General features: G+C 46.4%; 1 protein-coding gene across 1 annotated transcript in view; it reads right to left on the bottom strand.

Moving 5' to 3' along the window:
- Positions 1–22180, bottom strand: part of TCF7L1 (transcription factor 7 like 1) — a 191514-nt gene that overhangs the window by 15922 nt on the left and 153412 nt on the right. The window contains exon 4 of the mRNA XM_068976464.1: positions 6456–6539. Within this exon, the coding sequence (XP_068832565.1) occupies positions 6456–6539 (84 nt within the window). The remainder of the gene's footprint in view (positions 1–6455; positions 6540–22180) is intronic.

Raw genomic sequence — 22180 nt, 5'->3', positions numbered from 1 at the left:
AAATGAGATGTGTGGGCAGGAGAGGGAAGGGCGTTTGGACGGAAGGCACCCAGAGTGTAGTGGCTCCCACGTGGATAGGAAGACAGGTGTGTTTGAGCAACTCCACGGAAGACAGTGGACTGGGGTGCAGGGAAGAAAACAAGGGGATGAAGGTCTGTCTTAATGTACTAACACATATATTTAGAACTTCTCAAGCAGGTGGCAAGTAGTGCGCTGCAGGCTGGGAAAGAGGTGAGCATAAATACAGGATCTCTGGACGGCAGCAGCAGAGAGAAAATGCTTTGGGGAATTAGAATGTGCTTCAGATCCTTCTTGGAAACAGTGGCACATTTCTGAGGACTTTGCAAATTGGACTGGGCACAAAATTCTTGGGTTAAAAAACTTTCCTTATCAAAACTTATCTATGGCTTGCTGGCAATAAGGCAGCAAAAGAGAACCCTGCGTTTACCTTTATTTTTCTTCCTTCGATACTGGCTTTTCCCCCTGCTGCCTAGATGAAAGTGAAAGTGTTAATTGCTCAGTCATGTCTGACTCTATGTGACCCCATGAACTATCTCCTCCAGTCTCTGCTCATGGAATTCTCCAGGCAACAATACTAGAGTGGGTTACCATTTTGTTCCCCAGGGGATCTTCCCAACCCAGGGATTGAACTCGGCTCTCCTGCACTGCAGGCAGATTCTTTACCATCTGAGCCACCAAGGAAGCCCTGCATAGATGTGTATAAGGGGAAAAAAATCAAACCCTTACAATTCTGATTCTTGCCAGGATGTGTCTAAGTTCATATAAATTTTCATTTACGTTGTAGAATTCAGGTGAGCACTTTTAAGCTAGACACTCGAGTTTTTATTTATTTATTTTTAGGCTGTGCTGTGCAGCATGTTAGTTCCCCAACCAGGAATCGAACCCATCCCCTTGCGATGGAACTGAGGAGTCTTAACCACTGGACTGCCAGGGAAGTCCCTAGTCTTTCCTTTGAAAGCCCAGCTTTGCTTTCTTCTCTTCTTGCCTGCTGTTTTAGCTGGCTGTGGTCTCCTCTTAAGGAACACTATTTGTAGACTGTTTCTCAGTTGTCTCCTCGATCTTTTTCTTTTGTGTCATCACTGCACAGACTTGACACAGTGTCCAGTTAGCTCTACACTAAGAGTAATGAACTGGGAAATATGAGTTGTTTAGTTGCTAACTCATATCTGACTCTGTGACCCCATGGACTATAACCTGCCAGGCTCCTCTGTCCATGGGATTTCCCAGACAAGCTTACTGCAGTGGTTTGTCCTCTTCTTCTCTAGGGGATCTTCCCGACCCAGGGACTGAACCCACATCTCCTGAATTGGTAGGTGGATTCTTTACTACCAAGACACCAGGGAAGCCTGGGAGATACGAATAAGGCTTCCCCCAAGCTAAATTTCAGCGGCAGAAACTAATAAAGGAATGATGGCGGTAGATAATTACCAAGGCATGCCATGAACTGTGGGTGCAAATTTAATAAGAAACAGGGCATTTATGCAGCTTCCAAGCTGCATACAGCTTCTGCCTACAGAGCGACTTATTACGTACAAAAGGAAAGAATAACCTCAAAGAGAAAACATGTCAAACATCATCTTAATTAAATGATCCAAGCCAACATCACCGACATTGGGACAAATGGATATCACAGACCTGCCTCCCAATGTGAGGCACTGGGAGGGACACCTGAATGCGGTCGTGTTCTTGCTAAAACACACAACCAGAATCTACCCACGAGGAAATCTCACGATACACCCAGATGGAGGGATGTTCCATAAAATAGCTAGTCTGTACTACGTCAAGGCTGTATATTGTCACCCTGCTTATTTAACTTAAATGCAGAGTACATCATGAGAAATGCTGGGCTGGAAGAAGCACAAGCTGGAATCAAGATTGCCGGGAGAAATATCAATAACCTCAGATATGTAGATGACACCACCGTTATGGCAGAAAGTGAACAGGAACAGAAGAGCCTCTTGATGAAAGTGAAAGAGGAGAGTGAAAAAGTTGGCTTGAAACCCAACATTCAAACAAACGAAGATCATGACATCTGCTCCCATCACTTCATGGCAAATAGATCGGGAAACAGTGGAAAACAGTGACAGACTTTATTTTCTTGGGCTCTAAAATCACCGCAGATGGTGACTGAATCCGTGAAATTAAAAGATGCTTGTTCCTTGGAAGAAAAGCTATGACCAACTTAGACAACATATTAAAAAGCAGAGACATTACTTTGCCAACAAAAGTCTGTCTAGACAAAGCTATGGTTTTTCAAGTAGTCATGTATGTATGTGAGAGTTGGACTATAAAGAAAGCTGAGCGCCAAAGAATTGATGTTTCTGAACTGTGGTGTTGGAGAAGACTCTGGAGAGTCCCTTAGACAGCAGGGAGATCCAACCAGTCAATCCGAAAGGAAATCAGTCCTGAATATTCATGGGAAGGACTGATGCTAAAGCTGAAACTCCAATACTTTGGCCACCTGATGCGAAGAACTGACTCATTGGAAAAGACTCTGATGCTGGGAAAGGTTGAAGGCAGGAAGAGAAGGGGATGACAGAGGATGAGATGGTTGGATGGCATCACCAACTCAATGGATATGAGTTTGAGCAAGCTCTGGGAGTTGGTGATGGACAGGGAAGCCTGGCATGCTGCCATCCATGGGGTGGCAAAGTCCACTCAGTCGTGACTGAACTGAACTGAGAGGTGGTGGTGGTGGTGGTAATAGTAGCAAGCTAGCAGTTATTGAGGCTTATTTTGTGCAAGGCACAATTTTAAACTCATTACAATGCATGGGCTCATTTTCACATAACTCTGAGGTCAAATGCTCCTCTAATACCTATTTTATAGATGAGGAAACCAAAGCAAAGAGAGATGAGGTAATTTCCTGAAGCTTCACAAGTAGGAAGAGGCAGAGCTGGGATTCAAACCCACTTTATTACACAAACTTCAACACACATCGTTCTCCCTGGGCATTTCAGGTTTGGCTCCTATTCACACACACGTGTATCTCAGATAACAGAATGAGAAGCTCTGGCTTGAAAATGGAAAACGGTGGTCTCCTTCCATTTTCTAGAATATTAAGGTTTTCTCCCATGTTTTCTTTAAGCTTTTGAGGCCTGTTTTTCTGCTTTTCTGTATGAGAGTACAGAGTGTGATAATATACAACTTCCTAGAAAAGTATCTATTTTTCCATCTACAATGTAATGTATCCGCTATTCATGGTTTTCCACTCTCAGACATAACATGAGCCCCTGCTCCACCAGCTGTGCTGAGATGTCTCTCAGTGACTTCAGGTTTGTCTGGCAGTGGATGCTATGGGTAGAGAACCTTATGGAGAGTTTAGGGATTTCATGTATTTTTATGTCACTTACACTGAGATAATAAGTGAGGATGAGTAGTTGATTTATTTGAGGAAAAGGGTCTAAAAAAATGGAATCATAGAGAGGGCAAAAAAAATTTGGTAATGTATATTAATACAGCTAGAGTCTTTCTAATACTCATGAATGGATGAGAGAGTTGGACCACAAAGAAGACTGAGTGCCGAAGAACTGACATTTTCAAACTGTGGTTGGAGAAGACTCTTCAGAGTCCCCTGGACTGCAAGGAGATCCAACCAGACAAACCTAAAGAAAATCAATCCTGAATATTCACTGGAAGGACTGATGCTGAAGCTGAAGCTTCTATACTTTGGCCACCTGATGCAAACAGCCGACTCATTGGAAAAGACCCTGATACTGGAAAAGACTGAAGGCAAGAGGAGAAGGGAGTAACAGTGAATGAGATGGTTGGATGGCATCACTGATTTCAATGGACATGAATTTGAGCAAACTCAGGGAGATAGTGATGGACAGAGAAGCCTGGTGCACTGCAGTTCATGGGGTCGCAGAGTTGGACACGACGTAGTGACTGAACAACAACAATTAATACAATCTCCTGGGGCTAAAAGGAGAAGGCAATGGCACCCCACTCCAGTACTCTTGCCTGGAAAATCCCATGGATGGAGGAGCCTGGTAGGCTGCAGTCCATGGGGTCGCTAAGAGTCAGACACGACTGAGCGACTTCACTTTCAAGCATTGGAGAAGGAAATGGCAACCCACTCCAGTGTTCTTGCCTGGAGAATCCCAGGGACGGGGGAGGCTGGTGGGCTGCTGTCTATGGGGTTGCAGAGAGTCAGACATGACTGAAGTGATTTAGCAGCAGCAGCAGCAGGTGGGGCCAACAAAAGAACTATAGGAAGCAGAGGATTGAGAAAAGGTGGGCAAACGAGTGCTGGTAGGTATTAGATGGCAAACAGCTCAGGAATGGAGGTGGAAGGTCTAGCTCTTGTGTGAAGTTGGGTGGTGAATATCAGAAGGGAAATATAGGAGGAAGAGGAGGGCTGGTGGCAGGAGGAGGGCTGGTGGCAGGCTTTTTGTTTTATTTTTCAGAGCTGGGTCAGTCTGTGCAGTAGGTGGGATGGCAAACTCAAAGAGTCTATGTGCTTGTTTTAAAAATAATTCACCTCCTCTGAATGCAGATGGAGATTTTTGAAGATATACAGACAGGATGTGAAGGATGCTGGATGGGTGGGGGGCATGAGCAAGGATTTGAAACAGTGAAAGAGGGCTTCCCTGGTGGCTCAGTGCTGAAGAATCCACCAGCCAGTGCAGGAGACTTGAGTTCAATTCCAGGTCCGGGAAGATTCCACATGCCTTGGAGCAACTAAGTCTCTGTGCCACAACTCCGGAGCCTGCGCTCTAGAGCTCAGAAGCTGCAACTACTGAAGCCCGAATGCTCCGAGAGCCTGTGCTCTGCAGCGAGAGAGCCTGAACACCACTGCTCAAGAGTCGCCCCTGCTCGTTCCAACTGGAGAAAAGCCCATGCAGCAGTGAAGCCCCAGCACCGAAAAACAAATAAATTGAAAAAAAAATTAAAAAAAAAAAAAAAGAAATCAAGACAGATGGCTGGGCTGGGAGGGGACAAGCCAGTTTTGTGGTGGTGATGGGGGTTGTTGGGATGCCCAGTCCTCGACTGGCCACTAGTGGGCACTTGCACCTTGTACTTGGCCATCAGCAGTCGTCTTGGAATCTAGAGGGTCACAGGCAACTTCCAGGCCTGTCCCACCTCCCCGTGGAGCGTGTTCTTTAGGCTGCTCAGGTCTTGGTGATGGGCCATGGAACCTCTCAGGGCAGCCTCTTCTGGATCACTGTGACAGTCACCTGAGAACTACACAGTCTGTAAACTACCCAGGGCTCAGACCCTGGAAGTTGGTCTCACGATTATTGGAAATCATACAAGCTCACCGTGCCGGGACTTATCTCTCTAGGGATACCTTCCTTCTCCTCAACTAGATTCTAAATTCTTTTTTAAGCTTTTTAAAAAAATTATTAGTTTTTACTGATGTATACTTGATAGGTGTGCTGTGTGCTCAGTTGCTCAGTCATGTCTGATTCTTTGAAACCCCATGGACTGTAGCCTGCCAGATGCCTCTGACCATGGGATTTCCGAGGCAAGAACACTGGAGTGGGTTGCTATTTCCTCCTCCAGGGGATCTTCCTGACCCAAGGATCAAACACACATCTCTTGTATCTCCTGCACTGGATTCTAAGCTTTTAATGAAAAAAGACTATCAGGAGATCTTAAAATACGAGGAGATGAAATATGAATGAGATGAAATTCTACATCTGGGATTTGCTTGCAAACAACCCAGCGTGGTGGAAAGGGGAGCGTGAGTGAGGAAAACCATTGAAATTTTACAGAATTAAGTTTTAGAAGCATCCTATGTTCCCAGGTCTCCCTTCTACCTGTGTGCTCTGTGTTTCTGAGACTCACTGCAGTGGAACAACACTAGTCAGCTTATGGGGCATGTGGGTTGCTCCAAGCTTCTAAGAAAGCCCAGGAAAGAGGGATACAGGGTCCTAGCTGGGAGCACCTCCTATCCCATCAATTTCAGTCTGTTGCAAGCCCTGAGGTGAGGAGACAGATCCCACTGCACCTCCTCCCAGGACCCTCCAGACCCTCCTTTGTGACCCTGTTGCCTCGGACATTGGTAGAAAGACGTTGGTTGCCCCTGGGGATTTTTGTTTGCATATATTTTAATTAATTCTTTCCTATAACATCCCGTACAGAACAGCCTCTTCAACTGTTGCTGTGCAGCTCCAAAGAGGAAATGAGGGCTGTGAACCGAGCTCTAGCGGGAGAGAGAGAACGGGACTGCCAAGGTGGAGGAGGACCAATACAAGCCAGGGGCAGGGCTGGCATTTCTGATCACATGACATCCTGGGTGGTGTGTGCGTGTGCCGAGGTGGTAGTGCTAAGGACATGCAAAGCCAACACTCTAATTGCTGCACTCCTGACCGTCTGGCTCACACACCTGGGGCAACGCTGCTAGACCTTCGGGAAGGTGGAGGCAGTGATATGGGACAAGGTCAGTGAGAATAGCCCTTCTGCGCTTTAAGAAGAAACAGACTTACCAAGTGTGCTGGGGACGGTGACCTGGCGTCCTTGACTGTGGTGCTGGCGGGGACATCGAGGAGTGGCCATTTCATCTGCAGGTACTACACAGGGGACAGAAAGCAATGTGGCTGGTGAGAGGGGGCCGCGCCAGAGCTCCAAGTGAGTTGGGGCCAGGGGCTGGGGGACAGACACCAAGCTTCATTTGACCTGCACGCTCCTTACTGGGTCAATGTCCAGAGATCGGAACAGAGTAGAGCATACATCAACACCACTACCACCACCAGCCCCTCCATCATTTTGGGGTAAACGCATGACAGCACAACTAACCAAAATATAATATTCAAAGACCCTACTGCTGAGAGTCATTAGATGTGAGACAAGCAAGACTCATCAAGGGACCCAGGGCTCCAAGATGGTGATGATCCTGCCTGTTCAGTTCCATCCCTCACAGCATCACACACAACACTCCCCAGGAAACAGCCTCTCCAGAGCAATCTGGGGAATGAAGGAATACAAACCATCTGCCTGACACCGCCAGGGTCATGGGGAATATCTGTCCTTATTCAAGGATGTGGATCTTTACTTCACTGTAGTGTTTCTTGATCTTGAAAAGATTTTCCAGTATCCTGCCCTCCCATGCATCACTGCAAAAAACGCCAACCAAACCGTCCCTAACACACACACACACACACACACACACACACACACACACACACACTTACTCACTCACTCACACATACACTTTAAATGAAAAGTGATCTCCTCAACGTCAGCTTACCAGTCTTGGGCAAGAGCCTGGGAGAGAGTGGGTAGAGAGGCAGTGAGGGGCTCTGGAGTCGGGTGTTCATGGGCTCAGGTTCTCACTCTGCTGATTATGCTGTGTAACCCTGGATAAGTGCCTTGACAACTCTGAACCTCACTTTCTTCATCCATAGAGCAAGGCGATTATCACTAACTTGACAGGTTGTTGGAAGGATTAGGGACAATGTCAAGTCTTGAACACAGTCCTGTGCCCATGGATGGCGCTTGATAAATGGCAGCTATTATTTTCATAAGCAAACCATTAATCTTTGCCGGGAGCAAAACACACATGCTGGCTTAGTGTCAACACTGATACAGTGCTTCTGGGCAGCAGACCAGCCATGTAGGCTCTTCGCAGAATTCTTGAGGTTACTTTGAAAATTTGAGCTCTCATGGGAAGTGACGGCTCCAGAAAGTGTTTCCCCATGGAGACAGAAAGAAGTCTTTGAATTACCCCCTTGCTTCAGTTTTGGGACTGGGGAATAAAATCATGATTTGGGCTTGAGCTCTGAAAACAGGTCAGGAAAGGAGGATGGGCAGTACCCCTTTGCTCTCCATCAACCACAAAAATATGACTGAGAGGGCAGGGGCTGGACTTGCCACAAGGTGTCCACAGGGAGGAATCACAACCCAAGGACACATTAGCCAAGGCCCAGGGAGTGGACAGACAGCAGCTGGGGTGGGCCAAGTGGGCCCGGCCGAGGGAGGTGGAAATGAATGGGGACCTCGTGAATAAGGACAGGTCCACTCTGAGCCCTCTGGTACCCTGCCTCTCCCCCAGCTGAGTGTCATCTTTGTCCCTACCTTCTGCCTATCTTATCTGCTTCCTTCCTTTACACCCCCACTCATTTAGTTCCCTTCTCAGAGCCTACATTTCCTGGGTGAACTAACTGCGATTTAAATGCCTTTGGCAAGTCGACGGCACTGGACAAATGTATCATTAGTAAAAACTCATTTCCTCAGTGAATAACAACATTTGTGCTACCCTGACAGTTTTCACAGTAGACTTACATATGTAAAACAGTTTAATTTCCATGACAACTCTGCTATGACATGCTGGGGTGGCTGTCCTAATCTGCAAGACCAGCTAATGGAAGTAAATTCAGGGTAGATGACTTGCCCACATTGTGAAGAGCTGGAGCTGAGGTCTCTTGACTTCAAATCCCACACTCCTCACCACTACATGATTCATAAAGCTTTTCTTAGCATCATCTTCTGGAACATTCTACTGCCCCCCACAGCCTTTTCTTGGCTCTGATGGTTTTTTTTTTTTTTTTCTCTCCTTTTATGTCTCAAACAGGGCTGGCCACCCAGAAGCTGAATGAATACATACGTGGCAATGTATTACTGTAGGGACTCTTGAGGTGGCTGGAGCTCGCATGTGAGTACTAATTATCACACTTGTTTCTCTATAACCACAAACACCAGGTAAAGTGTTCCAAATATACCCCCTACCATGTGAAACACCAGTGTTCCTAAAATCCATAAACTCTTCCAGCATCTGATTCCCTATCTACCTACAGTCACAAGGGTCAACACTGAACACTCTTCACTCTTGTTGCTTTCCAGGGATGTTCTTAGACACGCATGTTGGGGTGGTCCAGAGGAATTGATCTGAATCCCGATTTGGGACAGTGCTGGAGTTTGGGCTCTTTAAGAATACTATCTGCTGACCTTATGGGCTGGTAGACATAGCAAGCTTGTAGGATTCTTGCAGTTTCTGAACAGTGGCACCACTGACATTTGGGGCTACAGAATTCTTTGTAGTGGGGGCTGTCCTGTTCATTTGAAGATGTTTAGCAGCATCCCTGGCTTCTACCTACTGAATACCAGTAGCACTCACTCTTCTGCCTGGTTATAATAACCGAAAATGTCTTCAGACTTTGCCAAATTTCCAGCCTTCACCAAATATCTCTGGGAGGGGCAAAACTGCCTATCTATATATGTGTGTATGTGTGTATTCTTTTTGACTATAGGTTATTGTAAGATATTGAATACAATTCCCTGTGCTAACCCTCTGTCTATTTTGTACATGGCAGTCTGTACCGGCTACTCCCAAATTCCTAATTTAGCCCTCTCCCACCCCCTTTCCCCTTTGGTGACCATAAGTTTATTTTCTATGTCTGTGAGTCTGTTTAGTTTTGTACGTAAGTTCATTTGTATCATATTTTAGATTTCCATATAAGTGATATCATATAGTATTTGTCTTTGTCTGAGTTACTTCACTTTCTATGATAATATCTAAGGTCCATCTATATTGCTGCAAATAGCATTGTTTTATTATTTTTTATGGCTGAGTAATATTTCATCGTGGGCTTCTTAAGTGGTAAAGAATCTGCCTGCCAAGAAAGAAGAGCAGGTTTGACCCTGAGTTGGAAAGATCCCCCGGAGAAGGAAATGGCAACACACTCCAGCATTCTTGCCTAGAAAATCCCATGGACAGAGGAGCCTGGTTGGCTATAGTCCATGGGGCCGAAAAGAGTGAGACACGACTTAGCAACTAAACAACGACAATATTCCATAGTGTATCTGTAGCACATCCTCCTTATCCATTTATCTGTCAACGGATGTTAAGGTTGCTCTTGTGTCTTGGATACTGTAAATAGTGCTGCTATGAACGTGGGGGTGCATGTATCTTTTCAAATTACTGTTTTCTCCAGAAATATGCCTCAGAGTGGGATTGCTGGATCATAAGGTAACTCCATTTTTAGTTTTTCCAGAGTGGCTGTTCCAACTTACATTCCCACTAACACTGTAGGAGGGATCTCTTTCCTGCATGCAGGATCCACTCTCACTCACTAATTAAAACTGAAACCTGGAAGCTTGGAGGGTGGCTAAAGATCTTTAGCCTGGTCCACTGCTGAAGTCTGGCTCCTTACAGCTCAGTCAGGCAGCCATGGAGAGGGGGTTCCGGGAATAGTATGCATCTTCCCAGCACCCTTCCAGCTCCAGCCGATCATGGAGGTTGAGGGTGTATCACATGGGTGTGTCTGTGTTCAGAAACAGTTCATTCCAAAAGGTAGGGAAATGGAGGGCTGTCATCTCCCTCTTTCTACTCTTTGTCTGTTTTTTTTTTTTTTTTTAAGATTTTGAAACCAGTGGTGGGAGTAAGGAGTGGGGAGAGACCTGTAAGAGCTGGAGCCCCTGCAGCTTGGTGTCATGGAATATCTCTGCATCATAATTCCAAGGAAAGGAGCATTCTAAAGGGACAGCTGAGCTTCCCAGCACCACAGGTTGGGACAGAAGGAGCCAGCAACACCCCCTTGTAAGCCTTCCCGACCGCATCCCCAGACCTTTGGAGGTGGCTGTGCACTCCTAAATTCCTAAGTCAGGCTCAGCCCGATGTTCAGCGGAAATAAATCTCTCTTGGCTGTAATTCTCATGTGCGAGCAGCCAGCCCCACGGGGCTCATCACTCATTGGTGGAGAACATGTTCTTGGGGATTAAGAGATGTGTGGCTGAGCCTAGATGCTCTGCATAGTGAAGGCATGCGGGCAAATGAAAACTGCTGGTTTCTCCAAGCCCAGCCTAGGCTCAGTCCAACTGGCCATAGCTGGCTCCTGACTTCAGATACAGTGTATCATGGTTGGACTTCAGCACCTCCCTACTAGCGGATGCTCACTGGTATGGAACACAAGGGGCCTGTGGGGCCTCAATGCACCAATGGCCAGGCAACAGCAAGAGCCACCACTTATGGGATAAGCCCTCTCTTTTGAGTCTCAAAAAAAAAAAACAAACCCAGAAAGAATGGTGAGGACCCAAATGGTGAGGGCTGCTAACCCTCAATTTACAAATGCTACTTAACATGCTGCTGTGCGCGGTGGCTCCCTGAGACAGGCCGGGTAGGCAGCTTCCCAATCTTATTGAATCTGGGAAACTCTTTTCCGGGTGTGAGGGTTCCATGGAACACACTTGAAGTTGTTAAAGTGTTTTTTTTTAAAAATTTTATTTTCCTTTGGCCAGGCTGTGCAGCATGTAGGATCTTAGTTCCCCAGCTAGGGATCGAACTGGTGCCCCGGGCATTGGAAATGTGGAATCTTAGCCACTGGACTACCAGGGAAGTTTCCTGTCTCTACTTTTTTATAGTTGATTTACAATGTTGCATCAGTTTCAGGTGTTTAGCACAGTGATTCAGTTATACACACACACATACATAAATATATATATATATATATATAGGAAGACCTGCTATTGTGGTATTGTGGTTCAGTTAAGTAGAGTGAGGCTGTGGTTTAGAACGTGTCTTTACATTAAGGAAGGATGATTCTATTCCTATTTTCAAATCTCTTTCACTGGGACAGTTGTTGACTTCTCATAGGATCTACCGAAAAGGTGGGTTCTCTTACTTGACTCAGACTGGAGATTATACCTAGAAACAGATTTCCTTACATTGAAGCACCCTCGCATTCTCCAGGTAAATCCTATTTGATCACAGTGGCTTGTTTGTACTTGTACGTATCATGCAAAGCTAAACATGAATATTTTCAGATTTTTACTTCTATACTCTTAAGTGAGACTGAACAGTTTTCATTCCTTCCTTCCTTGCTGACATCTTTATCAAATGCTGCTATCAGCACTGCCTGCCTGTGGGCTTGGTGGCATCTGACTCTTTGCAACCCCATGGGCTGTAGCCCGCCTGGTTCCTCTGTCCATGGAATTCTCCAGGCAAGAATACTGGAGTGGGTTACCATGCCCTTCTCCAGGGGACCTTCCTGACCAGGGATCGAACCTGCATCTCTTACGTCATTGGCAGGCAGGTTCTTTACCACTAGTGCCAGCTGGGAAGCCCCGCTATCAGTGTTACTTTGGCCTTATTATTTATAGGGGGTGCTCCTGCTCTTTTTCTGAATGTTCTGGGATCCTTTCAGTATCTCGGTCCCCTCCCCAGGCCCCTCCATGGGGATAGCCCTTGGCCAGGTGGGCAGGGGCTTCCTTGGTGGCTCAGACAGTAAAGAACCCACCTGCAATGTGGGAGACCTAAGTTCTAACCCTGGGTTGGGAAGATTCCCTGGAGGATGGCATGTCAACCCACTCCAATATTCTTTCCTAGGAAATCCTAGGGACAGAGGAGCCTGGTGGGCTACAGTCCATGAGGTCGCAAAGAGTCAGTCACATCTGAACGACTAAGCACAGCACCGGTGGGCAGTTTCTGCTCAGGTCCAGCCTGGGGAAGGGTCCCTGTGTAGGGTCTCTCACTAGAGAACCGGAGCCCTCCTCCTGGAGGGAGGTGGGGCGCTGGGCCCGCAGAACCGTGTTGCGCCTGGAGACCGTGCAGCAGATTAATTGCAGCTGTGCCCTGGAATTTCCCCAGCACACAAATCTTCATGATGCAAAACAGCTGGGAGGAAATCCCAGCATGCCCTGTCCAGAGGCAGAACCGCCAATGAGCGCTGGAGATTAACCCTCTGCCTCCCAGAAGGTAGGGACAGCCCCTTCCCCACCAGGCCCCCCAGTTCCAAACTTGCTGTGATGGAGACAGGACACTCAGGACTCTTGGCAACACCCACATTCTCCCCATCTAAGTGTTCTCACAGAAAACCCTGTAAGCAGGTCCAGGCAAGAGAGGAAGCAAAGCCTCATGGTACAGACGCAACATCGGTGTTCCCAGTCAGGGGCTCCTTACAGCCGGAAGCCAGAAGGCAAGTCAGCTCCACTCCACCGAATCCCTCCTCTTCTCCTTGGGGGGAGGGACAGACTTGGCATAGAAGGAAAGGGCCCCTGTGTCTACCTTTCCTGTCTCATGGTTTTCATGTGTTGGAGCAGAAGCTCATCCACTTAGGTGACCAGTCTTTCCTGCCTCTCTGGTCCCTCATGGTGAATGAAGATTCTGGGACACTAGAATTGGGCCCCGTTTAATACAGAAAAGACCTTCCCAAGCCTCCCTCCCAGATCATATGGTGGGCCAGCCATCCAGGAACACAGGCCAGAGACCCAACCCTGAAGGCAGATGGCCACCCACCCCACAGTGACAAGGACACCATGAGAAACACTCTCTGATTCCTTTTAAAGGTGATTTTTAACACCAAGAATTGTATTATAGGGATTTCCCTGGTGGTCCAGTGGCTAAGATACCACACTCCCAAAGCAGGATGCCTGGGTTTGATCTTTGGTCAGGGAACTAGATCCCACACACTGCAACTAAGAGTATGCATGCTGTAACAAAAAAAATACAAGCTGGATTTAGAGAAGGCAGAGGAATCAGAGATCAAATTGTCAATATCCGCTGGATCATAGAAAAAGCAAGAGAATGCCATAAAAACATCTACTTCTGCTTCAATGACTATGCTAAAGCCTTTGACTGCATGGAAGACAACAGACTGGAAAAATTCTTAAAGAGATGCGAATACCAGACCACCTTACCTGCCTTCTGAGAAAACTGTATGCAGGTCAAGAAGCAACAGTTAGAACAAGACATGGAACAATGGACTGGTTCCAAACTAGGAAAGGAGTATGTCCAGGCTATATATTGTCACCTTGCTTTTTGAATTTACATGAGGAGTACATCATGCGAAATGCTGGGCTGGATGAAGCACAAGCTGGAATCAAGATTGCCGGGAGAAATATCAATAACCTAAGATATGCAGATGACACCACCCTAATGCCAGAAAGCGAAGAAGAACTAAAGAGCCTCTTGATGAAGGTGAATGAGAAGAGTGAAAAAGCTGGCTTAAAACCCAACATTCAAAAAACAAAGATCATGGCATCCAGTCCCATCATTTCATGGCAAACAGATGGGGGAAAAAATGGAAACAGTGACAGATTTTATTTTCTTAGGCTCCAAAATCACTGTGGATGGTGACTGCAACCAAAAGACGTTTGCTCCTTGGAAGAAAAGCTATGACAAACCTAGACAGTGTATTCAAAAGCAGAGACATCACTTTGCCAACAAAGGTCCATATATCAAAGCTATGGTTTTTCCAGTAATCATGTATGGATGTGAGAGTCGGACCATAAAGAAGGCTGAGTGCAGAAGAATAGATGGTTTCGAACTGTGGCACTGCAGAAGACTTTTGAGAGTCCCTTGGACAGCAAGGAGATCAAACCAGTTAATGTTAAAGGAAATCAACCCTGAATATTCATTGGAAGGACTGATGCTGAAGCTGAAGCTCCAGTACTCTGGCCACCTTATGCGAAGAGCTGATTCATTGGAAAAGACCCTGATGCTGGGAAAGATTGAGGGCAGGAGAAGTGGGTGACAGAGGATGAGATGGTTGAGTGGCATCTTTGACTCAATGGACATGAGTTTGAGCACACTCCAGGAGACAGTGAACGAAGGGGAAGCCTGGCGTGCTGCAATTCATAGGGTCGCAAAGAGTCAAACATGATGGAGCGACTGAACAACAACAAAACTAAAAAAGATCCTACACGCCACAATGGAAGATGAAAGATCCTGAGTACTGCACCTAAGACCTGGCACAGCTGAATTTAAAAAAAAAAGTCACTGAAAAAGATAAAATGAAAGTAGTAGAAAAACTGGCTTCCCCGGTGGCTCATTGGTAAGGAACATGCCTACAATGCAGGAGACACCGGAGACCCAGGTTTGATTGTTGGATTGGAAGATCCCCTGGAGGAGGAAATGGCAACCCACTCCAGTATTCTTGCCTGGAAAGTCCCATGGAAAACGAGCCTACTCCATGGGGTTGCAAAGAGTCAGACACAATTGAGCGACTGAGCATGCATTAGAAGAACTGGATCCCAAACTTGATGGATTAGACATAGTTCCGGGAGCAAAGTATAAAAAAAGGTTTACACTCTTATTCCTTATTTCCTTTATCTATAGATGAGTAGTTTCTGCATCTGCTTAATTTTCTGAATAGCACTAAACCCCCAATACAATCACCTTTTTTGGTTTTGCTCAAGTGTAGACGGCTGTGTTTCTTCTTGAAGTTTTGTTGATAGGTGAGTTGTTACAAATAAATCCAATTAATAAATCTATAAAGCCCTATGATAAGTGACTTTTCAATTTAATATGACAGACCCAATTTTCCTTGGAAAAGTTATTTAGAACCACATTTGGCTAGTGTTTTAAGCCAGGGAAGGGAATTTTGTCTCTCCAGCACCTGTCACAGCAACTTTTTGGAGCCCCTCTGTGCACTGGCAGCAGAGGGGCTCCAAGAACATTCCATGACTATAGAGTAAACTCAAAAATAAGAGTGGGCTGGCTGGGTTTCAGTTTCCCCATAAGTACCCATTTCCTGCCCTTTCCCCCAATAATTCCCCTTCTTTCCTGGATGGCCTCAACCTATTCTCTTCCCCTCCCAATTCAGAGAATCTGGCCGTTTTGCCTACCAGATTTTTTTCCCCCTTTTTTGACCATACCTTGTAGCATGTGTGATCTTAGTTCCCCTACCAGGGATGAAACCAGTGCCCCCTACATTGCAAGCACAGATTCTTAACCACTGGACCACCAGGGAACTCCCAAGTGACAGATTTTATTTTCTTGGGCTGAAAAATCATTGCGGACAGTGACTGCAGCCATGAAATAAAAAGCTTGCTACTTGGAAGAAAAGCTTTGACAACCCTAGACAGCGTATTAAAAAGCAGAGACATCACTTTGCCCATAAAGGTTCATATAGTCAAAGCTATATTTTTTCTAGTAGTCATGTACAGATATGAGAGTTGGACCATAAAGAAGGCTGAGCACCAAAGAATTGATGCTTTCGAACAGTGGTGCTGGAGAAGACTTTTGAGAGTTCCTTGGGCAGCAAGGAGATCAAACCAGTCAGTACTAAAGGAAATCAATCCTGAATATTCATTGGAAGGACTGATGCTGAAGCTCCAACAATCTGGCTACTTGATGCGAAGAGCCGACTTACCGGGAAAGACCCTGATGCTGGGAAAGAGTGAGGGCAGGAGGAGAAGGGGGTGACAGAGAATGAGAATGTTAGATAGTATCGCTGACTCAGTGGACACTGAGCAAACTCCAGGTGATAGTGGAGGACAGAGGAGCCTGGCGTGTTGCAGTCGATGGGGTTGCAAAGAGACGGACAGGACCTAGCAACTGAACAACACCAGAGCTGAAGAAAGTTGTTTTAAAAAATATCTCTTAATATGGGGAGAGAGGTGGGAGGGGTGTTCAGGATTGGGAACTCATGTACACCAGTGGCGGATTCATGTCAATGTATGGCAAAACCAATACAGTATTGTAAAGTAAAATTAAAAAAAAAAAAATCTCTACCAGAGGCCAATTTCTAGTGGTGAAAGGATAGAGCACAAAAGGTGAGAGAGCAGGGTTCCAGGCTTTCTCCAACCTCTCTGAACTAGGTCATCTCACCTTTTAAAATGAGACTGTTTCACTTCATCAGCCTGAGGTTTGGGACCCGAACCAGATGGCCTTCTATGGAAGAGAAATCAAATACTTGTCTAAAGCACAGGGCGTGCCCGTGAGTGGAGCCTGAGTTGAGGGGCTCAGTGGATGCAGAACTCGGGGAATCTGACCTCCACTTCCAACCTGTGTTCCTGAGGATGTTTCTTGACCTTGAATAACCTCTGCTTTCTTGCCAGTAAAATGGGAATAAAGGGTTTTTTATTTACAGGAATGGTCACCCAGGAGAGGACCAAGGTCGGGCACATGACACGCTCTCGGGATGAGCCTCTTACTCGCACTTTTCCCAGGGGCAGGGAAGAGCTAATTAATAGGGTTCAGCCCCTCACTCATCTCCGGGTGCTCCGTGGGGAGACGTCCTGTACGGGTAAACATTTAACAACTGGCTGTCTAAGCGAAAACAGAAAGATGAAGCCTGCTTTGCAGCACTTGCTGGATTCATAGTGAAAATCTTTCCACTATGGCAGACTGTGAGCTCCCATGGTGAGTTGCCGACGGCAGTGTGGGGAAGAAATGCTTATGACTGGCTGGGGTAACACCAGAGCCTGCAGGCAAGAGAAGCTGAGGGAGTGTCAGGTCTGCCCTAACTGGCTGGGGCTGCTGGCTGTGTCCACAGCTGGTGGGAGGCTGCCATGTGTGGTTCTCAGCTGAAGTGGCCTTGAGGGAGAGCAGGACACTCAACCAGGCACGTCTTCCTGACTGCAGTGTCCTTCTGGAGGGAGCAGGGGAACTCTGTCCCCAGAACTGTGGGGGCTCCCACTCTGTGCTAAGGGGGCCTCTGGGACAGAGACCTGGGCTTTCCAGAAAAGTCAGAGTCAAACTGCTTTTGGGTCCTCATTTCCAAGTCTGGAGTTATGTGCCTCCTATGTCCTATGTACCCACTTGCAGTGGCTTTGACCTTGGGTCTGCTGGGCCCAGGAGCTTCCCTGGTGGCTCAGTGGTAAAGAATCTGCCTGCAACGCAGGAGCCGCAGGAGATGTGGGTTCAGCCCCTGGGCCGGGAAGATTCCCTGGAGGAGGGCGTGACTACCCACTCCAGTATTCTTGCCTGGGGAATCCCATGGACAGAGGAGCCTGGCAGGCTGCAGTCCATGGGGTCGCAAAGAGCCTGACAGCTGAAGCGAATTAGCATGCAAGCATGCTGCTGCGCCCAGGCAGTTTCTGTGCTCACTGCCTGACAATGGATACATCATAGAGAAAGAAGCTTCTTCACAGGGACTGGTGTTGAAGACCTGGCCAACTGTTCCCTGGGCAGAGCCCTGCCTGACCCCTTCTGGCTCTGGTCTTGTTGTGGCCACTCTGTTATATACTGACAGCGCACCCCTGCCTCCAGGTACAATCATCTGCCACGGCCCTGCTGTGGCCTCAGCCCGTGCACCACAATCATGCGCAACCGGGGCTGATCAAACATCTGTACACACAGAGCTGCCTCATTCTCTTAACGGCCCATGCTGTCCACAGCATGAAGGTAACACAACCTTTTAACCAGCCGCACAGTCATAGACATACAGGCGCTTCCCAGTCTTTTGCTACCATGAATATCCTCATCACATTGCTCATGTCTGAGTATAGTTGTAGGGCCTATTTCCAGTTGCGAGGGAACTGCTAGGTCAAAGGTATGCACCTTTGGCTTTTTAAAAAAATATTTATTTTATTTGGCTACTCCGTATCTTAGTTGCAGCACATAGGATCTCTTAATTGTGGCATGTGAGATCTAGTTCCTGGACCAGGGATTGAAACCCGGTCCCCTGAACTGGAAGCACAGAGTCTTAGCCACTGGACCAGCAGGGAAGTCCCTGGACCCCTGGCTTTTGGAGAGTTATTACCAAAGACCTCCCTGTCTACACCCTTACCAGCAATGCACAAGGGAGCTCATCTCCCCAAGCCCCTGCCCACGTAGTGTTATTCAATGTAATGATCTTTGCCAGGTGGACAGGTAAAAAACACGAGCTCACCATAGTTTCCATTTGCATTTCTCTTATAAGTGAGGCTGGGAATTGTCATCTGGACAAGTACTGATTTGAAGGACAGAAAAAACGTGTGCAGCCAAAAAGGGCTTTACAGTCTATGGGAGTGGGGCAGGGGCAGAGAAAGGGTGAGACTGCGAAATGAGCAGGTATAGAGGCAGGTGGAACCCACTCCAGTGTTCTTGCCTGGAGAATCCCAGGGACAGGGGAGCCTGGTGGGCTGCCGTCTATGGGGTCGCCCAGAGTCGGACACGACTGAAGTGAATTAGCAGCAGCAGAGGCAGGCGGGAGGAGGCCTAGGAGAGGGGTCTCTGGGGTTCCTTGTAATTCCAGAGAACTGTGCAGTCTGTTGTATTAGACTTTCACTAGGGAGGGAGGAGGGCAGGTCTGATGGGAGCTGAGGGCGTGGTCTACGGGGTGTGGACGTGTGCAAAGGCAGAGGGCAGCCCAGGAAGCCACTGCCACTTCCACTTCCCACCCATCTCGTTACTACCAGGCCCCTGATGACCTGAGAAAGAAAAGAAAGGGAACTGGCTTTTTATCTGCCAAATCCTATGGACATCTCTGGGGAAACATATTTCCTGCCCATAAGCCCTCTCCCATTTTGGCTCCTGTGGTTCCAGGCTCTGTGTGCCCCCTGGTTGGTCTACACTTATTGACCTACATAAATGTCTTGGGCAAACTGTTCAGTGAGAAAAGCCAGCTGCGGGACCCAGGAGAGTCACCAAAATGTTCTCAATGGGTTTTAGCATTTCGGGCAATTTTACTTTCTTCTTTGTGCTTTTCTTATTCATTTGACATTTCCACAAAGCCTGGCAGGTGTGGTCCATGGGGTTGCAAAGAGTCAGACATGACTGAGCGACTAAGCACACACAGCATGCAGCATATAGTATATTACTGAAATAGTAAGCAAAGCTATGAATATAATAGCAACTCTAGATTATTTTCATCCCCCCAAACTGCACCTTCAGCTTCCCCAACTAGAAAACTCCAAATCTACCACCTTAATGCCTTCAGCCACCTCCCCTATCTCCCACTGGCCACCAAGTTCCATGGATCCTGAGCATCTTTCTAGATTCTAGGGTTCAGGTCCTCCCTATTTCATAGCTAGGCCACTGCAGGATCTGTATCCGGTCTCCTGGCTCCTGTTCAGTGTTTGCTCGACTATCCACGAGGCGGGCCTTCTCAGGTGGCCAGTGGTAAAGAACCCGGCTGCTGATGCAGGAGACCCAGGTTCGGTTCCTGGGTCGGGAAGATCCACTGGAGGAAGAAATGGCAACCCTCTCCAACATTCTTGCCAGAATAATTGCATGGACAGAGAAAGGGGTGAGGTGTGGGCTGTAGGTCATTTGGCCCCAGACTGACAAAAATGTCTGGTGTCCACATCAAAGAACATGTTGTTGGATGGAGATTAAGGGGTCCCAGTCCTCTTCCACAGTGTCACCAATGCTTCTGTCTCTCTACCCATCTCTTCCAGCTCACCCTCATTGGCCTTCCAGAAATATCTTTCTAAAACATTTTCAGTGCCCATAAATGCGTGCTTAATTGTGTCCAACTCTGTGAACCCACAGGCTGTAGCCCACCAGGCTCCTATATCCATGGGATTTCCCAGGCAAGAATACTGGAATGGGTTGCCATTCCCTTCTCCAGGCAGATTCTTTACTGTCTGAGCCACCAGGGAAACCTTCTAAAACATAAAACTATGCTATTTAAAACTAGCAGGTGGCTTCTCATTCTTACAGAACTGCCTACTTGTACTTATAAAACTGACCAACAGGCAGCAAAAGCTCTGTGCAAAACACTCCATAAATGTTTAATGGTTACCTCCTCTATCAGGTGGTGGTTTATGTGCATGATATGTCACAGGGGAGATTTTTTTTAAAGGCGTATAAACAACTGGAATATAAGTAAGCAGATGACAGGTTCAGAGAAGAGGACTGCAGTGGGCAGAATTCTCATGGAAACACTGAAGACTTCACACAGGAGACGGCATCTGAGCTGGGGCATGCAGGCAGAATACACTTCTGCAGTAACTTACTTGTGAAAGCACTTTAGTTAATTCATTTGATCTTGCTGATCCTTGGATATGGATAAAGCAGATACCATCATTCTCATTTTAAAGATGGAGAGGGACATTCCTGGCGATCCAGTGGTTAAGACCCTGAGCTCTCAATGCAGAGGGTGAGAGTTCAATCCCTCGTTGGGGAACTAAGATCCTCATGCCATGTGGTACTGCCAATTTTTTTTTTCCACTTTATTTTTTAATTGGAGGATAATTACTTTATAAAATTTTGCTGTTTTCTGTCAAACATCAACAAGAATCAGCCATAGGTACACCCATGTGCCCTCCCTCCTGAGCCTCCCCTCCCTCCAGCACCTCCCTCCCTATCCCACCCCTCTAGATTTTCCACAGAGCTCCTGTTTGAGTTCCCTGAGTCATATAGCAAATTCCCATCGGCTGGCTATTTTACATATGGTATTGTAAATTTCCATGTTACTCTCTCCATGCAGCTCACCCTTTCCCTCCTCCCTCCCACTGTGTCCACAGGTCTGTTCTCTCCATTGCTGCCCTGAAAATAAATTCAACAGTGCCATCTTTCTAAATTCTATATATATGCATCAGTATACGGTATTTACATTTCTCTTTCTGACTTACTTCACTCTGTATAAAAGGTTCTAGACTCAAATGTATTCCTTTTTATGGCTGAGTAGTATTCCATTGTATATATATATATATATACATACAGCTTCTTTATCCATTCATCTGTCGATGGACATCTAGGTTACTTCCATGTTCTAGCTGTTGTAAATAGTGCTACAATGAACACTGGGATACATGTGTCTTTTTCAATTTTGGTTTCCTCAGGGTATATGCCTAGGAGTGGGATTGCTGGGTCATATGGTGGTTTTATGCCTAGTTTTTTTTTTTTTTTTTTTTTAAAGGAATCTCCATACCATCTTCCATAAAGACCATGTCAACTTACATTCCCACCAGCAATGCAAGAGGGTTCCCTTTTCTCCACACCCTCTCCAGCATTTATTATTTGTACACTTTTTGATGATGGTCATTCTGACTAGTGTGAGCTGATATCTCATTGTAGTTTTGATTTGCATTTCTCTAATGATGAGCAATGTTGAGCATCTTTTCATGTGTTTGTTAGCCATCTGTATGTCTTCTTTGGAGAAATGTCTGTTTAGGTCTTTTTCCCACTTTATGATTGGGTTGTTTGTTTTTCCCATATTGAGTTGTATGAGCTGCTTGTATATTTTGAAAATGAATTCTTCGTCAGTTGTTTCATTGGCTATTATTTTCTCCCATTCTGTGGGTTGTCTTTTCTTTTTTTTCTTTGTAGTTTCCTTTGCTCTGCAAAAGCTTTTAAGTTTAATTAGGTCCCACTTGTTTATTTTGTTTAAAAAGAAAGAACCTTCCTTCCTGGGACTTCCCTGGCAATCCAGTGGTTAAGACTTAGCCTTCCTCAGGCTCTGTGTCAACCTAGAGAGGTGGGATGGGGAGGGAGATGGAAGGGAGGTTCAAGAGAGAGAGGATATATGTATACCTATGGCTGATTCATTGTTGAGGTTTGACAAAAAACAACAAAATTCTGTAACACAATTATCCTTCAATTAAAAAATAAATAAAAGCAAAACTA

The sequence above is a fragment of the Capricornis sumatraensis genome, chromosome 1, assembly GCF_032405125.1.
Source record: "Capricornis sumatraensis isolate serow.1 chromosome 1, serow.2, whole genome shotgun sequence".
NCBI lineage: Eukaryota > Metazoa > Chordata > Mammalia > Artiodactyla > Bovidae > Capricornis > Capricornis sumatraensis.
Note: the sequence above shows the minus strand (reverse complement) of the source record. Positions and strands in the feature narration are given on the sequence as shown.